Below are 22396 nucleotides of genomic sequence, written 5' to 3' on the forward strand. Positions count from 1 at the left end.
GGTGGTGGAGGAAGGGTCTGGTTTCTTTATATTTGGTTCCTGCTGGGCCCTGATCTCAGTGGACAGCCTCCAAGTTGTTGGCTCTTAGGTTTGCTGTCTTTAGGCCCTCACAGGCCTGGAGGGAAGGGCTTACCATACTATGTTTCATCCTGTTTACAGGATTTTTGAGGTGAAGCATCAGCACAGGAAGGTGGAAAACCAGATCAAAATGGCCAAGATGGTTCTGATGAATGAGCTGAACAAACAGGCCAACGGGCTCATAGAAGAGTTGGAGGTATATGTGGACAGATGGGTCAGGTGGATGGGTTCTGTGTGCTCCCTAGGTCTGAAACCAGGCGCACATCAAACTAGTTCCAGTGTTCAGAGCTGCTTGGGCCGGAATTCAGATGTGCAGTTTCCATAGCTCTCCTCTGCTCCCTAGATCTTAAAGTTTCCAGTCCAGTTTTGGGAGGGTGGCTCATTAAGGGCTGGAAAATTTGTTCAAATTCCTATCAGTGCTATGGCTATAATGCAGCTGCCTTCCTGGACTATGTAGCATTATAGCCGTGGAAGAGAGTTGTGCAACGACCTACCTTCTTCATCAAGTTATGTCCAAGAGATATAGACATTCATCACCTATTCCATATTTGCACTGTAAAATATACCCACTGTTTCTCCCTCCCTTCCTCCATCCCTCAGCAGCCCATGGCAGCACTCTGTCCCGCTGTTCTCCTGTTAGGTGCAGTCTCATCTGACCCATCAGTGTTCATACTGACACTCAGAGGCCACCAGATTTCCCAAGCAAGTAGACTTCAGTCCAAGAGTAGGATCAGGAACTCTGTCTTCTCTCTCTGTGCCCAGGGCATTACTAACGAGAGGAAGCGGAAGCTGGAGCAGCAGTTACAGAGCATCATGGTCCTTAACCGTCAGTTTGAACATGTGCAGAATTTCATCAACTGGGCTGTCTGCAGCAAAACCAGCATCCCTTTCCTCTTCAGCAAAGAGCTGGTAAGAAAAACTCTTAACCCCTCAGTCACTGCTTTTGAGTTAGTAAGTGAATGCCATTTTTACCAAACCCTGCAGTGAAATCATCCCTCCTTCCTGTAGGCAACTCAGCTGGGAAATTCTGTAGTTATTTGTCTTAGGTCACAGATTTAGAGATTATCCTGGATACTAGGAGTGTGGTGGTCATCCCAAACAAAGTTATTTGGGTTTAAATGGGGGGCCTGAAAGGAAAGAAGTTGAGGATAATGTTGAAGTGTTAGGCTTGGGAGGAGCGTGATACCCAGGAGAAAGAGCAAGAACTTTGAGAGAAGTTGGTGGGGTTTATAATTGGATGAGAAGGCAGGAAAAGGCTATGAAGATACTAAAGTTCAAGGAAATGAACATATGGCAGAGGACCTTGAATCTAAGCTACCTGTAGGGCATCTAATAGGAGATATCCAAAATCTGTTTTGATAGATGGGTCTGGAAGTCAGAAGAGATAGAGATGTGGGAGTCTCTGGTGTATCTGTAGTATCCCCTTGGAAAAGTCTGTGAAGGAAGAAGAGAAGAACAATGTGGAACCCAGGGAAATGCCATGATTTTCAGCAGAGAAGAGAGGAAGAGGATGAGTACAGGAAAGGGAGAAGCAAAGGTCTAAGGAGAAATAGGAGTGTGTGGTACATAAAAATTAACAGTCTCAAATTTCAAGTAGTCAGTGTTATCATTGCTGTGTAGGTGAAAGAGGATGAGTAGTGAAGAGACACCCGGAGATCTAGGAATTGGGAGGCCCCTGGTGACTTTTTGAAAGAAATTCCAGCAAAGTAGAAAGGGTTAAAGGCTAGAATGAGGGGACTGAGGATGGAAGGTGAAGGAGAGACAGAAGTGAAAAGATGGGAAATAGAAAGTGGCTTGAGAAGGACACAGACTTTTTTTTTTTAATATGGAAAACACTTGCATGCATTTGTTTGGTTGAAGTTGAGAAGAGAAGAGTTGTGTGTTGGAGTGAGCATGCTGAGAAGGCAGAAAGACGTGGGACCTAGAGTGAACTGGTTGGCCTTAAACATAGGAAGCATTCCTTTCCTGTGAGATGGGAGGATGGGAAGGTTTCAGTATAATGTAGTTAAGTTTGGAGGTGGGAAGGATATGAGTTTGGGGGAACCTGCCCTTTATGATCTCTTTTGTCCTCTGTGAAGTTGAAGGTGACAATAAGAGGGTTAGGCATTGGGTAAGTGTCATTGAGGAGAGATGTAAAGATTTTAAGTAGTCCCGAGAACAGTGGAAGAGGTAGCTGACAAGAAAGAAACTGACAAGAAAAAGGACTGAGGTTAATGATCACTGAAATGACCCCAGAAAATGTGGCTGTGGAATGGCCGGATTACCCTGCAGGTAGGCATTGGTGATGAGGAGGGAATTCGGGCACCAGTGGTGGTGTTACTGAAAATGATGGGAAACTGAGTTGGCCCTGTGGATTGAGGGGACAGGCTCACAGAGTTCAACAAGGCTGAAGAGTATGCTCTGACTGAGTAAGAACTAGTGATGATCAGGTAATAGGTTACTGGATTTTATGGTCTCATAGGTAAAATGGTTCTAGATGATGAAAAGGATGACTGAACTGAAAGGGAGGTGAAGGTGATTGACAGACAGCAAAGGGATCAAAGAAGAGGCCAAGATGTTGATTGGGACACCATCCATAAACTAGATCGTGGCAGGATAAGTCAGACCTTTGCCAGAGTCCTAGATAAATGGGAGAGTTAGGGATAGGACATAGATGAAAGTGATAAGGGAGGAGCGCTCAGCTGACTAGGATGGAAGGGAGTTTTACATGAGTGTGGAAGGGCAGTGATGTGGAACTCAGAGGATGTCTGCCCTCATAGCCTTGTAAAGTGGGATATGATAGAATGAATGGAGCACTCTTGAGAGGACTTCCAGGCAAGTGATTTCCTGAGAGGATTACAAGCCATTTGAGGCCTGGGAAAAATAAGAATGTAGAAATAAGAATGTAGGGGTTCCAGAACCCTCAATAAGAGGAAGGGGATCAGTGGGGAGTGGGGGTAGTTCAGGTGGATAGGGTGGTGACGTGGCAGGAGAGGGATATGAGGATACTAAGGTTCAAGGGAATGAGCCTATGGCAGAGGACCTGAAGTTAAAGAGCTAGGACTTTGAGCTCTTCAACCTGTCTAAAGAATGAGGGAGAAGGAGTTGTCATTTAGGCACAAATGCCCAAAGAAATGACTTTGGTGCTGTTGTCAGATTGTGTTTCAGATGCAGCGATTGCTGGAGACAAATTGTAACACAGATCCTGGTTCCCCTTGGAGTATCAGATTCACCTGGGAGCCTAACTTCTGGACCAAGCAGCTGGCTTCCCTTGGTGAGCCAGGGCCTACACTGTGGGCTTTTACGTAATTGCTGGGAATGAACATAGAGCATCTGCTTAGCTTATTGGATAAGTCAGCATATGCCCAAGAGAAAGCACTCCCTGAGACTGCCAGAGGTCATTCAGAAAACCTGTTTTGGGGGGTTGGGGGCTGGGGTATGGGTATGGGTGAGATTGTGGACAGCTTAAATGCCAGTGGCTCTGCAGGACTTTTGTGACAGAAACAGTTGAAATCTGAGTTTCCCATTCTGCATGAATGTCCCCATTACCTTGGGATCATTGGTGGAGAGGAGATAAGACAGTGGCCCTGCTCTCCAGAATGGCAGTGCAGGTGAACCTGTGTGTCTGTGGTTATAAGAGGTATACGTGTGTGGAGGCACAAACAGGTATCTCAGCAACAGGGGGGAGAAGAGAGAGAGGAGGAAGAGGGAGGGAGGGGGGAGAGGGGCGAAAGGGAGAGAGAAAAGAGAAAAAGAGGGAGAGAGGAAAAGAAGAGAGGAAAGAGGAAAGAGAAGAGAGAGAGGAAAAAGGGAGAGAAAAGAGAAAAAAGAAAGGAAAGAGGAGAACAAGAGAGCAGAGGAGAGAGAGGAAAGATGAAAAGAGGAGAGAAAAATGAATGTTGTATACATCCTTTGGTGTTGAGATGTAGGCAGAAAATTTATGATCTTGTGGATTTTTCTTTTCTGCTGCAATAATTTGCTGACACTCAGTCTTTAGGCAGAATATAGACAACTTGTAATTGTGTGTCTGTGTTGACAACCTAGTGGTAGGTTTGTTAAACTAAAAGCCAAATATTGCCTTCGTCTGGGCTATTAATCTCATTGGAAGTTTTTTTGAACTTGACAGAGTGATGAATGATATTCAGGATTTTATTTTGCTGCTATCTTCTCTTTGATTTAACTCAACAGAACTTTGGCTGCCCTTGCTCTGGGTCAGGTCTCATTCTGAGCTCTAAGAGACCAAAGGTGAATAAAACACCTTCTGCCTGCAAGTTGCTCAGCCTTCCCCTAAGTAAGCCTCATCAAAACAATGAGACGAAGGAGATTTCAGACTGAGCTAGAAATAGATATCATTTACTCGTACAGGAGGGCCCCAGGACCTCAGAGGACATGCTGGGGCCTGCCACTGAGCTGATGTTGGAGCTTCCCCTCTCTCTTCCACCCTATTTATCCCACACACAGTTCCCCAGGGCTGTGTTTGAAGACTTGCTCATTGTCCTGTGGGTGACTCTTTCTTCTTTGCTACTTTCTAGCATATTCCCTCCCTATCTCCAATGTTGATTTTTTTTGTCTCAGTCTCTGTTAAAAAAAAGAATGGGGTGCTGCTCTTTGAGAGAGTCTGTAGTTTCTTTTCTTTCTTTTTTTTTAAAAAAATATTTTGTTTATTTACTTTTAGAGAGGAAGGGAGGGAGAAAGAGAGGGAAACATCAATGTGTGGTTGCCTCTCACGTGCTCCCTACTGGGGACCTGGCCCACAACCAGGCATGTGCCCCGACTGGAAATCGAACCTGAAACCCTGTGGTTGTCAGGTGCTCAATCCACTGAGCCACAGCAGCCAGGGCAGTCCATGGTTTCTTCAGTGGGAGGCAGGACTGAGCATGTGGTAAAAGCAGAGCTAATTTCTTGAATGTCTCAGGCCCCCAAAGCTGGTCCATACAGATTCAATGAATGGTCTTATTCCAGACTGAGTCTTAGAGATCAGGGGTTGAATTCATTGATTTCTGTGCCTGGTACAAGTTTCCTGAATGATTTCCATTGGTCCTAAGAGCAGGAGGTAGCAAATAGGGAACAACTGTAGGTTACCTTTGGAAACACTCTCTATCCCGAACTTCTAGGCTGTATCACTACAGAAGGTGGACAACTGTCCCGGCCAGAGACCCCTGCTTATGGAGGTTTACAGGGACCATCATCCTTCTATCAAAGCCACCAGTCCCCCGTGGCTCAGCAAGAGACTCTCAGCCACCCCTCACACAAGTTCCATTCTCCAGCACTGTGCTCCCCATCTGTGTGCTGCTCCCACTGCTCCCCAGTCTCGCCCTCCCTCAAAGGCCAGGTCCCCCCACCCACCATACACCCAGCCCACGGCTTTAGGCAGCCCTCTGAGATAGTGCCCCAACAGCTGGGGTCACTGCAGTGCTCCACCCTGCTACCCAGGGAGAAAGAGCTGCCCAGCACTCCTCATCCACCGAAGTTGCTGCAGCCCTGGCTGGAAACCCAGCCCTCTGTGGAGCCGGACAACATATCCCAGCGACTGGGGCATCAGCTGACTTCCCAGCCGGTGTGCATCGTCTCCCCACAGGATGCTCAGCAAGGAGCCCATGCCCAGCCTACCTTACAGACACCCTCTATCCAAGTCCAGTTTGGCCACCACCAGAAGCTGAAGCTCAGCCACTTCCAGCAGCAGCCACAGCAGCAGCTGCCACCTCCGCCACCTCTACCCCCTCCGCCCCAGCAGCAGCCACCCCCACCTCTACCTCCATCCCAGCATCTGGCTTCTAGTCAGCACGAGAGCTCTCCGGGGCCTGCCTGTTCTCAGAATGTGGACATAATGCACCACAAGTTTGAGCTGGAGGAAATGCAGAAGGACTTGGAGCTTCTCCTTCAGGCTCAACAGCCCAGCCTGCAACTGAGTCAGACCAAGTCACCTCAGCATCTTCAGCAAACCATTGTGGGGCAGATCAATTACATCGTGAGGCAGCCAGCACCCATCCAGTCCCAGAGCCAGGAGGACACCGTGCAGGTGAGCCTCAGGGTGCCTTGGGGCACATATTCTCCCCATCGTAGGATCACTCAGGGAACACAACCTCCCTAGTCACAGGGTGGCACAGGAATACAGTCTCTTCACCTTAGGGTGGCCTTGAGCACAGCGCTCACATTTCAAGACTGTCCCAGGCTCACCTCTTATCTCAGGAAAGCTCCGGAGAACACAGTACCTAGTCCCAACATAGACTGGGCTCAGTACTCGCCAGAGTGGCTTTGCCTAGCCCTCTTCTCCTCTTTGACACCAGGAACCTTGACTGGAAACTTCTGGTCTGTGCTGGATTCCTGCCAGTGTCAGGCAGAAGGGAGGCTGTCTCTCATCTTTGTAACTGCCTTGCTTTCCTTGCTGGGAACTTACGAAGCTCAGACAGGGGAAAGGGAGACCTTGAGAAGTGGAGGGAGGGTATGCATTAGATGCTTGTGGGCAGCATCTTTATATAACACTACACAGCTATAGACTTAAAATTTATTAAAATTTAAAATTTATTTTAAGTCTACTAAACTAGGTATGTTTTATATTCACGATATCATTTACCCTATCAACAGCGCTATTGGGTAGGCATTACCATCTGTCTTTCATAGACGAAGAAGTGGAAGTCAGAGAGGGTAAGGAGTTTGCCTTGAGATCACAGAACACTGAGTGGTAGAACCAAGCCTTGGATCCAGGTCTGTTGACTCTAATGCCACGGAGGAGGCCCTGCTCTCTCCCTAGGGGGATGACAAATGCTTCTCTTTTCTCGGCTAGAAGCCAATGGAAGAGGTACAGTTTGTACCTTTGGGATCTTTGCTGCCTTCTACATCCTTATTCTTAACTTTTGCTTTTCTTTTTCTCCAGAGCTTCCTGTTCCATCCCCTTATCTCTAGTCCTCGCTTTTCCCATAGTGCTATCTTTAAGTCTGTAATCACATTTATATCTTCAAAGCAGCTCTATATACTTTTACTTTTATTACAAAATATAAGGTCTTGCATTTATGCTCAGTACTCACAACTTTGGAGCATGTTTCATTGTTTTCCTCTGAGGCTTGGTTCCTATGAGGGGATATAGAATAATCCTCACAATGGCCGCAAAGGGTCTAGGGTTCACAGAGGGCCCCAAGCTAAGTGGAAGTCATGATTGTTATGACTACTAAGGTGAATATGACAGAGTTCGTTCAGAATTCTCTGTTGGGGTTTTATCTTAAGACTGTTATTAGGATGTAGTCTTAGAAAGATTTAGATAAGAGTGTCTTTCTGAAAAATTTTTAGACAGTTCACAGTGGTGCTAATGGGGAGTTCAGGGTGGGCTTTAACCCTTGCTGCCACTGCTGTTGCTATGCTCGGCAGTGAAGCCCACTGAGGTTTTATTTTCTTCTCCAGGCTACAGATGAGCCCCCGGCATCTGAAGGCCCAAAGCCAGCTCTCTCTCTTGACAAGAATACTGCTGCTAACATGCCCCAGTCATCTGGGGAAGAGACCCCTCACAGTGCCCCCTCACTGGACAGCACCACCCAGCACTCCTCTACAAATGTGGTGAGAAAGGTACTAATGGAGCCTGCTTTTCCTAACCACATGGGACCCACTGCCAGCCAAGACCCCGGGGAGCTGGATGAGGAGGACTGGGCGGGGGGAGGAGTGTCGCTGTTCCATCCCTGGATGTTACACAGCCCTGACTCATGCCTTCTGTCCTAATGAGTCAGCAATATAAGTCCTTCTCACCCCCATCTCCACGCCCACATATATACTTAAAATGACATTAAGCTTCACTTAGAAAGGGAAAGAGCCAATTTATTGAACGCTTACTCTGTGCCTAGAACTGTGTGTGTGCTTCACAGGCATTATCTCAGCCCTCCCGACAGTTCTGTGAGGTGGGCGTCCCCATTTTATAGCTAAGGAAACCAAGGTCCAGAGCCCTATGGCTAGTAGGTGACAGGTTGCAGTTTATTTTAAATGAGGTCTGTCAGAATCCAAAGCCTGAACTTTTTCCTCTCTGCAATGAAAACGAGGGAAGTCTGCGACTCCACAACCCAAAGTTGGTTGGCCTTAGAATTAGAATCGATGGAGTTTGTTGGGTGAGTGGTCTGTAGGGATATCCTGAGCAACTAGGTGCACTGAGATCTCTTGAAGATCAGCTACTGGAGCCCTACCTGTCCACCCACCTCCCTGCTTGCTGGCAGTGTTCATTTACTCTGGTGATAACCCTAAACCACTACTCCTCAGCTGTCCTACTCTTACCCTTGCCCTTTACCCCCTACCCCTGTCATCCTCCTAGCTGGAACCTCAGTACTGTGTCATGCCCTCCACTGAGCCCTCTCTGTGTGCCTTGGCCCCATTCCTATTACCCTGTTGCCTTCTCTGGTCTGGTCCCCTCAGCCCTCCTGGTGCCTCGCTCCGTCAGCTATTCTGTGCCCTTCCAGCCGGCACCCTCAGGCCTGCAACATCACTCGGGACTGCAGCCCCAGTTCACAAGTTGCCTGTGTACCTACCCCTCACCATGTCTCCCTAGCAGCACCAGTGCCGTGCATGCTTAGGTCAGTTCATCTCAATGGTACTTGAGAAGAGAGTTTAGAAAAGTAAGGGATGGCCAAAATGAAATCTTATTTTGGGAATCCCTGGTGACTCTTGAAGTCTGCATAGGTCTCTGGTATTAGTGGTTTTTGTTTATGCCTGTCCTGCTCTACCTGTCAAAATGCTTTAGTGTAGAGGCCGCAGAAATGCTGTAAATAGGCCCTTGTGGCTCTTAGGGTAAAGGTGTAATGTCGGGTTCTTAAATTCGTATACTTAGGCCAACTGCCTATCTATCCAAACACTTATTCATTCAATGTTCAAAAATATATATTAATCCCCTAGAATGTGTTAATATTTTTGCTAGGTGTCAGGCACACTTTGGTCAATAGTCACATGCTGGAGCTTACGTCTAGAGGGAGAGATAGTTAAGCGACAATGATAAAGTGTGACAAAGTGCTGTGATAGTCTTTGGGGTGCATAGAAGAACACCTAACCCTGGGCAAAGGGACTGTTCAGAGAAGATTCCCAGAGGACATGATTTTGAGATGAGATTTGAAAGAGAAGTTAGGCTAATGGAAGGGGTGGGAGTGGGGGGCTAGAGTAAACAGTCAAAGGGAATGGTGAGTTGGAAGCTCTAGAAGTGAGAGAAAGCTTCAGGCACTTAGGGGTTTCAGATAAGTTGACTTGGTAGGAACATGAGGTGTACTGGTGAATGGGAGTGAACCCAGAGAGGTTGGAAGGCCTATGACATCCAGTCTTGTGGGTTGTGAGGAGTGAATAAAGAATTTCTAGCACCTGGTTTGAATTAAATTTTAGAAAAGTACTTTAACTGCAGTAAGGGAGACCAAAATAGTACAGAGGAGAAATAGGAGAGGTTGAATGAAATTAGTAATGATAGAGCCAAAGAGGAAGCAAGGACTTTGAGAGATACATTACAGGAGCTTTTGGACTCAGTCTGATTGGCAATGGGAAGTAAGGGAAAGAAAGTCTTCTTCTGGCTTAACACCCAGGTCTGTTTTGGCCCCCTGGTTTGCCATGCACTGAGATGTGAGCGTGGGAAGAAAGCATATTTGGGAGGAGAAACAAGTTTTGAATTGCCAATGTTCTTCTGTGGAAGCCACATCAGAAGATGACCAGAAGGCAGCGAGGTGTAGATGCCAGCAGTTTAGAAGGAAGCACAGGAATTGCCAGTGTTCAAGTGGCAGTGGAAGCCATGCAGAAAATGTCACTGCCAGTTTAACGAGTCTCAGTTCTGTACCTAAACACAGGACAGAGGAAGGAAAGGAGGTGAGCCAGGTGCAAGCATGGAGTCGTGCTGAGTGGCGGTGGCCCATAGGGCTGTCTGAGCAGCGAGGGGCTGCTGCCCTCCTGTGTGGCTGCAGGTTGGTAGTGGGGCTAGTGAAGGTCCTAGGAACTCTAACTTCTCATCTTGAGCTGCCCAGGCCCTTATTAACCTGGGCTCACGCAGAGGTTGAGACGCCAGAGGGCCTGGAATTTTTCACATGTTTTATAGGTTTCTTCATGGCTTGGACTCTCAGAAAAAGGGACCCCAGGGTTGTCATCCTGGCCCAGAGGACCCTTTGGGTCTACTCGACTGAGAGAGCACTAATTATATACAAGCTTCTTAAATGAGAAAAAGGGCTTTCTGTTTTAGAGCATTCGTTGCTTTAAGCCTACAATTGGGCAGAGTGGAGGGTGTGAAGCTTGAGGACACCAAATAAAATTTTGAGCATCTTATCAATGAATGGTAATACTCTGTATAGCATTTTCTACTTTTTCCATAGATGTTTTCATGAATTATTCCATTTTATCTATTTGTTTATCCTAGAAATACTACGAGGAAGCTACTTTCTTGCACCCCGTTGAAAGTTGTGGAAACTGAGACACAGAGAGGTTAAGTGACCCATCTAAGAGTTACACAGTTGGTTATTGGCGATGTTAGGACCCGAGCACAGGTTCCTGACTCAGCCGTGTATTCAGTGACTAGGTTAAATGACCTCTGTTTGTGCACTGCAGGGGGAGAGCTGGGACTCCATTTGGCCTCTCATGTCCTGGATTCTCCTGTCCTCACAATCTTTGAAGTAGGCTGAGGCCTTGCGGGGGAGAGGTCTCAGGAGCCAGGCTAGTTTGGTCTTGGTTTTCTTTATCTGGTAGAGGTTTTGTTTTGCCTCCAGCTCATCCCTCAGTCTGCACTGGCCTGAGTGCCAGGGAAGTCAGAAGTTTATCTGAAGGTCACAGACTGGAGGAACCCATGCCACTGGGCACCTCTCAGTGTGTTCCACAGGGACCTGCTCGTGCTCTGAGCCGCTTGCTGACTTTACACCACCCCAAGGACGGCTTTGGTTAGAGCAGAGCAGCTGTGCACAGGTGCCTAGGACTTGGGACTCAGTGAGCTGATGTGAAAGCAGATTGCTGCTGAAAATGAGATGTGAAAGTTCTAGAAAGGATTTTCCAGTGGCTTGAGCTCTGCAGTCTTAGGAGCATTTTATCCCACCACCTTCCCTGAATCCACCATGATGTTTCTGAATGAACTTTGACATTTGTCTGACACTAGCCGTTGCCTAAGCTTCCTAGTCTTGGTTTAGCCACTCTGGAGAAAAACCATGGTTCCAGCTCTACAACAGAACCCTCTTACCTCTCAAGTGAAACTGGAAGACATTTTGATGGCTTCATTTTATACTTCTGAACTAGTCAACTGCTGGAAAATATATACACCTCTTCATCCAAAGCTCTCATGGAGTCAAGGTTGAAGACATCACAGAGAGCCCTATCTGAGGGCTGCAAAAGGGATCTCTCTTCTGTTCATAATATGGCCCCAGATCTTTAACAGAGGACTTTGAGGCCACCAGGATGCTATTCATGGCTTGAGAGGAGACTGGGATGTATGTTTAGTAAACGTTACTGAAGAAGTAGGCATTCCTGTGGTCTGGATTATTAAGAGTGATGCAGAAGAGTAAAGGAGTATGACTCATACAAATAGCATTTATTACCATTATTAAAGCATTTTAATGTCTGAGCTCTAAGTTTTATTCTTACAACTCAGTGAGATTCACATCAACCTGTGGAAGAAGAAATGAAAGCTCAGAGGCGGGAAATGACTTGCCGAAACTCATACTCTAAACCCTGGCATAAGCGAGGACACACTGGACGCCCTGCCTTCGTAGTCTCCAAATCCACTGCCATGGATCAGACCATAGGTTCTCAACCTCAGCCATGATCTAACCTCATAGCCTAGCCCTGAGAGCAGCTGTTGCTCAGAATTTTCCTGAACAAAGAGCCTGGCGAGGCCTTCTTAGGACACAGCCTGTGTTAGGATGTGTAGAACTTTATAGAGATCCACTGTGATACTCAGGAATCAAGTCAAACACTCCCCAGGCCTGGTTCCCTGAATTTATTTCCATCTAGGAAGCCTGTCTCTATAACTCTAGCCTGGTTAAATTCATAGACCAAACTCAAGCTCTTCGTTTGGGTCTCCTGGCCCATGAGAAAACAGGTCCTCCTTGTGTGCAGGTCTTTAATTTCCTTACCCTCGCCTGGCCAAAGAACCTCTGCCTATTTCTCCTGAGTCGCCAAGGCTTGAAGCCCTCCAAGTGTTTTGAATGTTCCACTCCTTCTGGCTTTCACTTTAGACTTCCCTGGAATCCATTTATTCCTCCCCCTTCCTTCCATTTCAGAGTTTGGGGTCCTCTTTGCCTTTCCTGTCTTTCTGGGATCATCAGGGCACTGGGCGGTCTTTAGCTCTCTCATTTGACTCTGGTCAGTTAGCGTAAATCAGCATAGTTACAGCCACAGCAGTAACCCTACTGCTCATACAAGAGTGTAGCCCTCACTGTCAACAAGAGCAATGACTTCACTATTAAAACTTAGCTTGTGAAACCACTTGCTGAAACGGTTCCCTCCTCAGCTGTATGATTCAGCTGTTTCAAGATACACTATACCATATTAAACCAGTCTGCCTACTCTGAAGCTGTTGACGCACTCAAGTATTCCAAGGATTTGATTCACAAATCTATTTACCTCTGTCCTTGTCTCCTTCTCTGTTTCCTTCAGCCAGAGTGAAGGCTTTCAATGTGTTTCCAAGACACAACTGCCAAGTCATTGGTCCCTTCTCCTACTGCACACTTACACAGTGTGGTTAGCCTTTGACAGTTTCAACTACTGGAACAAACACCTGACATCAGAAGTGATCAGTCAAAACCTCGGAGCAGCGGCAAAAACAGATGTCACAAACTTCATGCATTATATTCTGTATGAGATCATAAGCCCGCACTCAGGTGTCTAGTCAGCATTGTTGACCTAGAAAGCTTTAGTTATATGGTTTTCTTTGGAAATTTTTCATCTCCTTACATCACAGCAAAGCAGATTAGAAGCAGGGAGTCAGGGCTTCTATAATGGCAGCTAACAACACGGGAGAAGGCAAGAAACTTCACCTGGAAAGTGACGGATTGTGAGGACCAAGAGGAAAAGCTAAGCTGTGCATTCTTAGGAGTTCCCCAAAGCACCACTGATCTACAGCCTGCCCCCGCACAGGGTTCATCAGAGTTCCTTTGTGTCCCTGCAGAAATGGACTCATTAGCCTCCGTGTACTATGTTTAGTAAGGCTGGGTAGTGTGTAAATTGTTTCAGAAGTGCTCACTTTCAAAATAACATTTTAAAGGTATGTTTCAGATATCTGAAAAATGAGTTTCTGTGGAACACCACCCTATCTGCATTACTTTATCCCCAGCACCATTATCTTGCTGTAAGAACCTGAAATTGATATTAAACTCAGGGCATGTGTGCACTAAGTGTCTGTTTGTTGACTTCTCGATTCCCTCTTACTTGGGCACTAGCTTTCTAGCTAATGGCACAAAATCAAGACCAGCCATCAAATTTTTAAGGCCAGGCTCAGGTTCCTAGTCTTGGGCCTATACAGGCTTGGGAAATATGGGTAATTACTCTGTGTCTCAACTTCCCTTCTTGATAAAATGAAAGAACAATGATTTCTCTGATATTTGACACCACCACGTGGCTATAATGGTAATAGTAATGGTTAACAGATTGAACTCCAGAAAAAGACCCAGGCGGTGCAGTCGGGGAGAGGCACGGAGCACAGGTGGAGCAGGAGACAGGTGACATGGGCGAAGATTGCATAGGTGACTAGCAGAAGAGGGTGAAAGCCGGACAGTTCAGGGAAGTAGCAGGCCAGCAAGCTGCGGAGGCAGGTGGTTCAGACAGGCGGATTACATACATTCTGGGTGAGGTGAGTCAGAGAAGTCCCAGGTCAAGCGGGTGCAACAGAGATGAGGAGATGAAGAGATAAGAGACTGGAAGAGCACAGGGACAGGGACAGGGACATACAGTTTAGGAGGAGAGAAAATTAGGGGCAGTGAGGATATGCCAGGTCAGGGAAGTAAGGAGGGGCTCTTTAGGCTCAGGGCTATCTCCCCTCTCACCCCAAAGGCAACCTGAGTGGATTAGCAGAGTGAATGTTTCTGGCATGTTGACTTCTTTTCCTCCCTGAACTAGAAAGTGGTTATTTTCACTTGAAAATCTCAAATACACATTTTTCCCAATGAAATCTGAAGGTTTTGCATGAAAAGATGAGATCAGGGTATCCATTATGAACCTGCCAGCTTGGAAGTGTCAGCGATTGCTCTACAGACTTTACAGCTAGACGCAGAGTTTCACTGTTTCTCATTTGTCCTCTCAACGATCCTGGGTGCTAAGAGGGCAGGCGGCATCATCGCCATTGGCAGATGAACTCCTCCTGTGTGCAAGGCACCCAGTGTCAGGAGTGGCCGCATTCCCAAGCCCTTTCCCAACCCTAGCGTGCACTTCGGAAGCCCTTTCCTTCCTTGCAGGCCCTAGAGACTCAGCCTGCTTTCCTGACCCTGAAAGTACATCCTCCCCTTACCCCTATTTACCCTGTAGCCCTGGCAGAAGAATAGGATGGAGGTCCTCAGCTCCCCTCTTTCTTCCTGTACATGAAATGAGTACCTTTTGTTTTGCTATTTTGTAGCCCTTCACTCCAGAGAGACAGATGAAGCATCCAAAAATAACTGACACGCAGCACACATAAGTTCCAGAAATGCCATTGTGTTTGTATAGCCTGTAGAAATGGAGTTGGGGCTGACTTCCTCATACACTCGCTCGAGTCCCTTCTCAGAATTCCCCCATGGGCATTTCCTAGGTTCTCATTAGCACTGCTAGAGCTTCACCCCACCTCCTGAGAGCCTAGGCATCCTTGAGATTGGCTGTAGGTATGGAGACAAAGAGACCAGTCCAGTCTGCAGTATCTTAGGACATGTTACTGATCTTGTACTATTATAATGCGGTCATGGGTATTTATGGGAGCAGGTCCCTCAGGTCCAGGTTAAGATAAATTGTGACAGAGTTTCCACAATTCTTCCATGGCTCAGTCTGCATGCCCTCCTCTCCTCTATTATGATATTAACTCACATTTCATGATAGTAATAAGTAATCAGGACAGGAGAGTTGATATCCGACAAATGTGATCTCTACCCCTAATCTTGGAAGTTTTGTCTTTGGGAGTTTAATTTTGTGCACATCTTGTGACATATAGTGCCTGATTGTTATTACTTGGGACAGGCCCGGGTGGAGTTCGGTCCTCTGTCTGCTCGGCACTAAGATCTTCCCAAGAAGCTGAGAGCTGTGTGTGTCATCGGTTGATGACATGAACCCCAGAACTGCATTAAATATACATGTCAAATGGGGGAAAGGTGGAAGAATCAGGCTCCAACGGTTCGATTGTGCCGTATAACAAAAGGGAGTGCAATCATCATTGGATACCCTTGTGCATAGATAGGGAAATACAGAATATTGGAAATCTGTGGTCGTACATAACCAGGACAACAAGGTGAAGCCACAGGATGCGGGCCGGGGCCTGTGTCGGATAGCCCTTGGTTTCTAACTACAGCCCCTCAAGTGGGGCTCCCTGCCTAGTGTGCCTCACTTGGTTTGAGCACTCCCCCATCCTTCCTCCTTCTCAACCTTTCTTGTCTTGGGACTTAGACTATAGAGTATATTGAACCTGTTTTATTCAAGACTATTGAGCTATCAAGGAACATATGAAAAACAAACTCTCCTTTGGAGAGATAAAGCGTACTTAGCTCATCTGCTTTTAAAATTGAGAATAAGATTAGAAAAATAAGCTTTGCTAAAAAATAATAGGGGGAAAGGGCCAGGAGAGAAGAGAAAACGATGATAAGAAGAAAGAAAAACAGTGGGTGGGAAGGACAGAGAGGGAAGAACAGACTGTAGGAGAGGCAGGGGAAAGGAAGAAGCATAGAGAGAGAGGCAGATAGTCCAGACTTAAGACTGTGGCTTCAGTGCCAGAGATCTAGATTCTGAATCTACAAAAGTCCTACTCAGTGGTGGGGTACTGAAGGGATTCCTCCTGAGATGAGGAATGAGACTAGGATGGCTCCTGTAACTACTTCTGTGTCACCTGGTACTGGAGGTCTGGGCTAGTGGCATAAGGCAAGAAAAACAAATGTAAGAAAAGGAAGAAATAAAACTTACTATTCACAGATGACAGGATTTGTGTGTAGAAAAAAAAATCCCAAACTGACTTTAACTAGGTCTCTGGGTAGAAGGTCAATATACAAAAATCAATTGTATTTCTATATGTGAGCACAAATAGAAAGAAATGAAAATTTACAAAATTAGTTTTCCAATAACGTTAAAAAACAACTTCAGATGCCTTTCTGGATGGGGGTTCTCAATTCCCTTCTTTCTTCCTATACCTGAAATGAGTAGCTCTTGTTGTAATGTCCTGTAGCTTTCACTGCAGTGTGAAGTGAGGGCCCCAACGACAGTGACAACAGCGAGAGCAGCAGCTGGGGCTTACTGAGTGACTACAGTGTGGCAGACACTGTTCTAGATGTTCACGTGCGTTCTTCCTTCTCGCCTCTGCAACAGGCCTTCAGTGTTTGTTGTGAGGATTAAATGAGGGAATGTATGCAAAACACTCAGCAAATTACCTTGCATATAATAAATTCTTAATAGATTTTAGCAACATGAAAACAATCATTATTTTAGAGGAGGTCATAGACTCAGTTGTTAGTAAAACTAAGCTGCTATTCATTTGGCTTCAGATTTGTAAACAATCATGCATTATTATTGTCTTTTAAAAAAGATTTAAATAGCTCATTAATTTATTTATTCAGCCAGGCACTGTTCGGGGGTATAGAAATATAGATGGTAAGCAAAATAGACAAAATGCATGCTTTAATGGAGCCTACAGTCTGTAGGGTGAGCAGACGTCAACCGAATGGTGTCGCAGATAGTGCTGTGAGAATGAAGTACAAGGATTTATGAGAACAGAAAAGAGCAGAGCTCTCATGGGCTGCGTGCCCCCTTCCCCTCTCACCATCCCCAGCTAACAGTCTGACGGCCCTGTCTTTGCTCCTGCAGCACTCCACCTCTGTGAGCATTATGGGCTTTTCCAACACTCTGGAGATGGAGCTGTCATCTACGAGGCTGGCGAGGGCCGTAGAGCCACAGATCCAGAGCATGAGCAGCCTGACAGCTGGCCACCCCCAGGCAGTACCAAGTGTGCTGAGTGGCCCCCCACCAACCGTGTCCAGCCTGCTGAGTGGTCAGAACCAGACTGTGTCCAGCCTGGCAGCCAGTCACCTGCAGACGGTGCCCAGCCTTGTACGTGGCACAGCTCAGTCGATGCCCTCCCTGATGAGTGATTCCTCCCAGGCCACCACAAGCCTAGCAAGTGATTACTCTCAGGCCGGGCCCAGCCTGATGTCTGGTCCCACCCAGCCCGTGCCAAGTCTAGCAACTTGTCCTCTACAGAGTATGCCTCCTGCTTCCGATGTGCAGCCGGAAACTGGAGCCAGCTGCAGTCCTGGCTCTGGCCGAGCTGCAGGGAGCCTGTGCCCTGGCGATGGGGCTGACCCCTCTGTGGGGAATGCCCTGTGTAAGGTAAGTCCTGGGAAAACGCCTTCTACTTTCTCTGCTCATCACTGAGCAAAAGGATGGCCCCTGAAGGCCTTTTCCTGGCTTTCGCCTAACAGCTCTGTGACCGCTAATGGCAAAAATGTCTGATTTCTTTGATTTCTCTTGGCCTTTTACTTTTCAAAGATGGAAAGTGAGGATTCCACCCATTTTGCTGACTCTTTGGGACAAGGCCCCACAGCCCCTGGCCTACATGTTTCCAAGGACTTGGCTATCCCCTCAGAACTGGAGGAACCAATTAACCTCTCTGTGAAAAAGCCACCTGTGGTCTCGGTGGTCAACGCATCCATAGCTCTGCAGCAGTACCAGACCCCAAAAGGTGAGACTCAAGTAAGCAGCCTGCCTTTCATCCTGGCCACAGACTTGAGCAGATGCACTCAGCATTTCCAGGTGAGGTGGAGGTAGCAGGCAGGCTCTAGCCTCTCGGAGCAGTGCTTCTCTCTCAGGCTGACCTCAGCTCTGTCCTCCAGAACTGATTTATTGATTCCTCTTCTGTTTCCCTCACCGTGGCCAGGGCTCATCCAGGCACGGCCCAGGGCTTAGCCTCCTAGTGACATTCCCCAAGCAAAGCGTTCTGGGGGTCTAGGTTGCAGGTAGAGGGTGACAGGAAGAACTCACCCTAGAAGGGTGAGCCTTGGCAAACTATTTTAGGGAAAAGAGCATGTCTCACTTGGGAGTCAGATAGATGTGAGTTAGAAAACCAGCACCGCCTCTTTATGTTTGATCTTGGGCAAGATACCTCACCTTTCTGAGCTGGTTTCTGTTTCTATAAGTGGGGCTAATCTTAGCTGCCTCACAGGCTGCTGGGACAAGTAATTGCAGGGAAATCATCTGGGGACTTGCTCTGCGGTAACAAGAGTTTGCCTTGCACCTGGCAGTAACGTGGATTTGTGTTGCACCTCACGGTGGAGGGAATTTAGACCAGTGGAGATGGTCTCGAATCCTCTTCTTACCTACTGCACCCCTTCTCAGTGGGGCCAGGCCAAACTTCCTTTCTCCTGGGAAGGGGGGCGGTGACCCGATGGGGTTTTCGCTTCAGTGGATGGTGCATGTTCAGTTTGTAGTGGTCAGACCATGTCCTATATACTTAATAAATGAAAATGAAACAGTTCTCCCTCTTTCCTCACACTGACTGAATGGCCCGCTGAAAAATTACTGGTTCTTAACTGCACAATAATGGAACCCTGCATTTTAAGCAGTTACATTTTTTGGATCCTGCTTGACTGTGGAAAGTGCCCAGGACAGTCCCTGGTGCTGAGTTGGGAGCTCAGTAAGTGCCCGTTTTCTCCTCTGTCCCCACTCTGCCGCCTGCCCACCTGCACAGACTGCGCTACTCAGGCCAGAGCTCCCAGGAGCCTCTTGCCCACAGAGTGTGAGCTGGATTCTCAGGCAGTGCTGGAATCCCAGCACTTGGCTGAAAAGGCAGAGACTGGACAGAATGACTCCCGAGAGCAGGTAACACCAGTGTGTGCAGAACAGTGATTTCTGAGCTCACTTTGAAGGTGAGAAGTGGGCCTCTCAGCGCCTGACCTAACAATCACCCCTAGGCAGCCTCTGAGTGTTTATCTTTTTAAAAGAAGTTGGCCTTCTTCCCCTCTCAGGAAGGAGAGCCATGGTAGGATTTTCTCCACTGTGAATGATTACAGTGTATTTAACAATGTGTGACAGGTGGGTGGCCAAGGGTATGAGTAGCAGATGTGAGTGTGGGTCACAGGGTATGTTGTCATAAATATACGTCACTGACATTTGTCTTTTGCCTTAGAGTATGAGAATTTTGAACAAGGAGCCCTAGAGTTGGATGCCAAGGAGAACCAGATCATCAGGTAACAGATTCTTGGCCCAGCCTCTTTCTCCCACCCCCTCAAATCCACGTCCTGGGAGGCTGACACAGGAAGTAAACATCCTTGATGACTTAACTAGAAGCAGGAGTTTGCCTGCAACTGTGGGGTCTGGGTGGTTGGGCATCTGGGACGGTGGTGGGAGGACGTTGTGCTCCCGCACCATGCGGCATGCACTCTGCGCAGTCCTCCCTCTTCTTGGACCCTCTTGCTTCGACCAAAGGGCTTCCCAGAGGCTGATGGGGCCTGGCCAGGCAGGGCTGGGCAGGAGGGCAGACTATGGGTTTGTCGAGGGTTGGACTGAGGAGATCTCACGTAGCAGTTCAGTTGTGGGATCCTGGATGAGCCTTACATAGAGGTTGGGGTCAGAGGAGGCTCCCACTGAGACCTAAGAGTCTCTCTCTTGCCGTAGGCCCTACAGTAGCAAGCCCAAGATTCCCTATGTGCGGCTGGAGAGGCTGAAGATCTGTGCCGCCTCCTCGGGAGAGATGCCTGTGTTCAAGTTGAAGCCACAAAAGAATGATCAAGATGGAAATTTCCTGTTGATCATTGAGTGTGGCACTGAGTCCTCCAGCATGTCCATTAAGGTATCGCTTTGCTTTGCCTTGGCCTTGAACCTTGGCATCTCTCTCTTTGCTACTGCCAGAATTCTGGCTCTGGCCCTATCCTGAGTCTCTGAGTGGGGCTGCAGCTTGGCCAGACTTTGTCCCCTGTCATAATGGGCCTGTGAGAAGCACATTAGGAGTGAGCTGCCAACACTCCTGAGGCTTGGCTGGCTGGTGGTCCTGGAATAAGTGGGTGTTCAGGGCCTGTCAGTCCCCGCCCTCCTCCCCTCCCTCAACAGCCTATGGGTGCTGTACTCTCACGGCTCAGACTCCCTTCTTCTCCCAGGTTAGTCAGAACAACCTGCCTGATGCCATCCAGGCCCCAAGTCTGGGAGGAAGAAAGGTCACTGTTACATCTGTGGCTGGGCAGCAGTCACCCGAGGTAGAGGGGGCGTCTCCTGAAGACCACAGACTCATTCCTCGAGCCCCTGGAGCCAAGAAGGGGCCCCCAGCACCAATAGAGAATGAGGACTTCTGTGCCGTGTGCCTCAATGGGGGAGAGTTGCTGTGCTGTGACCGCTGCCCCAAAGTGTACCACCTTTCCTGCCACTTGCCAGCCTTGCTCAGCTTCCCAGGGTGAGTCAGGCCAATCCAGGGCCATGAGCTGTCTAGCAGGGGGATCACCCAAGGGTGATTATTTCAGGCCAGGCCCTCAGAGCTCCCTCTGGTGGGCTTCCTCCCCTTTCTGAGCCTGCATGAATTGCAGGCCTGTGAGTCGGTGGTGTATAGCTGTGTTCCTTCAGCACACAGAAAGGTGGATGTTCAAAATTCAGTTGGCTTCCTTTCCTTCTCTGTTCTCAGCTTCCTCTTGCCCACAGATTATCCCTATATTCCTGTCCCAGCCCCTCATCACTTCCCTCTTCCTGCATTCTCTAAATCCTGAGTTACTGGATTTCTCTCAAGCTTGTGGTTAGGAAGCCATTCCCTACAGTGCAGGGTAAGGGACTGAGTTTCTCACGTCACTCTCCCTACTCCCACACCTGTCTTGGGGCATAGGGACAAGGGACGGAGCTCTGGGCAATGTGCCTAACTTGGCCTCACCCCCCTCTGCAGGGGAGACTGGGTGTGTACCTTGTGCCGCAGCCTGACCCAGCCCGAGATGGAGTACGACTGCGAGAACGCCCGCTACACCCAGCCTGCCGTGCGGGCCCCTCCTGGACTGAGCGTATCTGACCAGAAGGTAGGGAGGGGTCTTTGGGAGCAAGGTTCCACGCCTGGGGGCAGCCTCTCTGTGCCAACTGGGGCTGAGGCCTGTCTGAGGGGATGAGAGGCTTCTCCAGGTGCCTCTCTTTGGGGCTCTGCCTGCCAGTTGGCTATGGGGAGTTTGCTATGATTTTCCCTCTGCCAGCTGTTTTCTTCTGACCTGGGAGGCTAAACTCCTCCATAGTATGATGGCTCATACCCTGAGGCCTAGAGCCAACCCCTTCAGAGTTATCGGGGTCACTGTCAGGGCGCAAACAAAGTAACGCTGCCATTCCGATTTCTGCAGAAGTGTGAGAAGCTGGTGCTGTCCTTGTGCTGCAATAGCCTCAGCCTGCCTTTCCACGAGCCCGTCAGCCCGCTGGTAAGGAAGGCCTCGCTGTGCATGCCTGCTCCTGTGCTTTCTGCTTAGGGGGTCTGCGGCCTGGGGGCGCATGACGGCGGCACCCAGGTGGGCTCAGAGCACAGCCACTGCAAGTATACTAATTTGTGGATGGCATGGGCGACCAGGGCCATGGTCACCCCACCCTCTCCCCCGCTGCGGCTGCATCTGACCTGGCTTGACAAGTAAAACATTCCTCCTCTTCCCTTTCTCCTTGTCTTCTTCCTCCACGCTTTTCTTCTCCCTGCCTTTCTCTTTCTTATGTCCTTTCACTTCTATTCCAACTCATTCTCCATCTCTTCCTTTCCTTATCTTCACTTTTCTCTTCCTGCTTTCCTCCTTCGCCCCCAGGCCCGGCATTACTACCAGATTATCAAGAGGCCCATGGACCTGTCAATCATCCGGAGGAAGCTGCAAAAGAAGGATCCAGCTCACTACACCACCCCAGAGGAGGTGGTGTCAGACGTGCGCCTCATGTTCTGGAACTGTGCTAAGTTCAATTATGTATGTTTATGTATGTCTTGCTTGTTTTACCTCTCCCCGATTTCCCAGTGGCCCCAAGATTGTCACGTGGGTGGGGTATCAGCTTTGGTCCTGGGCTGCTTTGAGGACTTAGGAGTAGACCTCTGGGGTCTGCTGGAGTCACGATTGTTTAAAAGCTCTCTCCCCCATATGGGCTTTGGCATGGACTCAGGAGGAAGATGGGGGTGCTAGTGACTGGCCATCTGTGGGTAATGGTCAGGGTCATTTCTGTTGTAAGAATGGATACCAAACTAGTTATTCTGAGTCCTGAGGAGAAAAACATAAATTTCCAGACA

At 48.2% G+C, this 22396-nt stretch overlaps 1 protein-coding gene across 4 annotated transcripts in view; it reads left to right on the forward strand.

Moving 5' to 3' along the window:
- The window catches only part of TRIM66 (tripartite motif containing 66), a 47215-nt gene that overhangs the window by 18382 nt on the left and 6437 nt on the right, over positions 1 to 22396 (forward strand). For all 4 annotated transcript variants that reach the window (XM_045194110.2, XM_045194108.2, XM_045194109.2 and 1 more), the window contains 13 exons: positions 160 to 274; positions 841 to 987; positions 3214 to 3331; positions 5172 to 6076; positions 7453 to 7614; positions 16999 to 17520; positions 17680 to 17872; positions 19316 to 19376; positions 19804 to 19978; positions 20283 to 20572; positions 21050 to 21176; positions 21486 to 21560; positions 21930 to 22082. In XM_045194110.2, coding sequence (XP_045050045.2) covers positions 160 to 274; positions 841 to 987; positions 3214 to 3331; positions 5172 to 6076; positions 7453 to 7614; positions 16999 to 17520; positions 17680 to 17872; positions 19316 to 19376; positions 19804 to 19978; positions 20283 to 20572; positions 21050 to 21176; positions 21486 to 21560; positions 21930 to 22082 — 3043 coding nt within the window. The remainder of the gene's footprint in view (positions 1 to 159; positions 275 to 840; positions 988 to 3213; positions 3332 to 5171; positions 6077 to 7452; positions 7615 to 16998; positions 17521 to 17679; positions 17873 to 19315; positions 19377 to 19803; positions 19979 to 20282; positions 20573 to 21049; positions 21177 to 21485; positions 21561 to 21929; positions 22083 to 22396) is intronic.

Source organism: Desmodus rotundus, chromosome 5 (genome assembly GCF_022682495.2).
Source record: "Desmodus rotundus isolate HL8 chromosome 5, HLdesRot8A.1, whole genome shotgun sequence".
Lineage (NCBI taxonomy): Eukaryota > Metazoa > Chordata > Mammalia > Chiroptera > Phyllostomidae > Desmodus > Desmodus rotundus.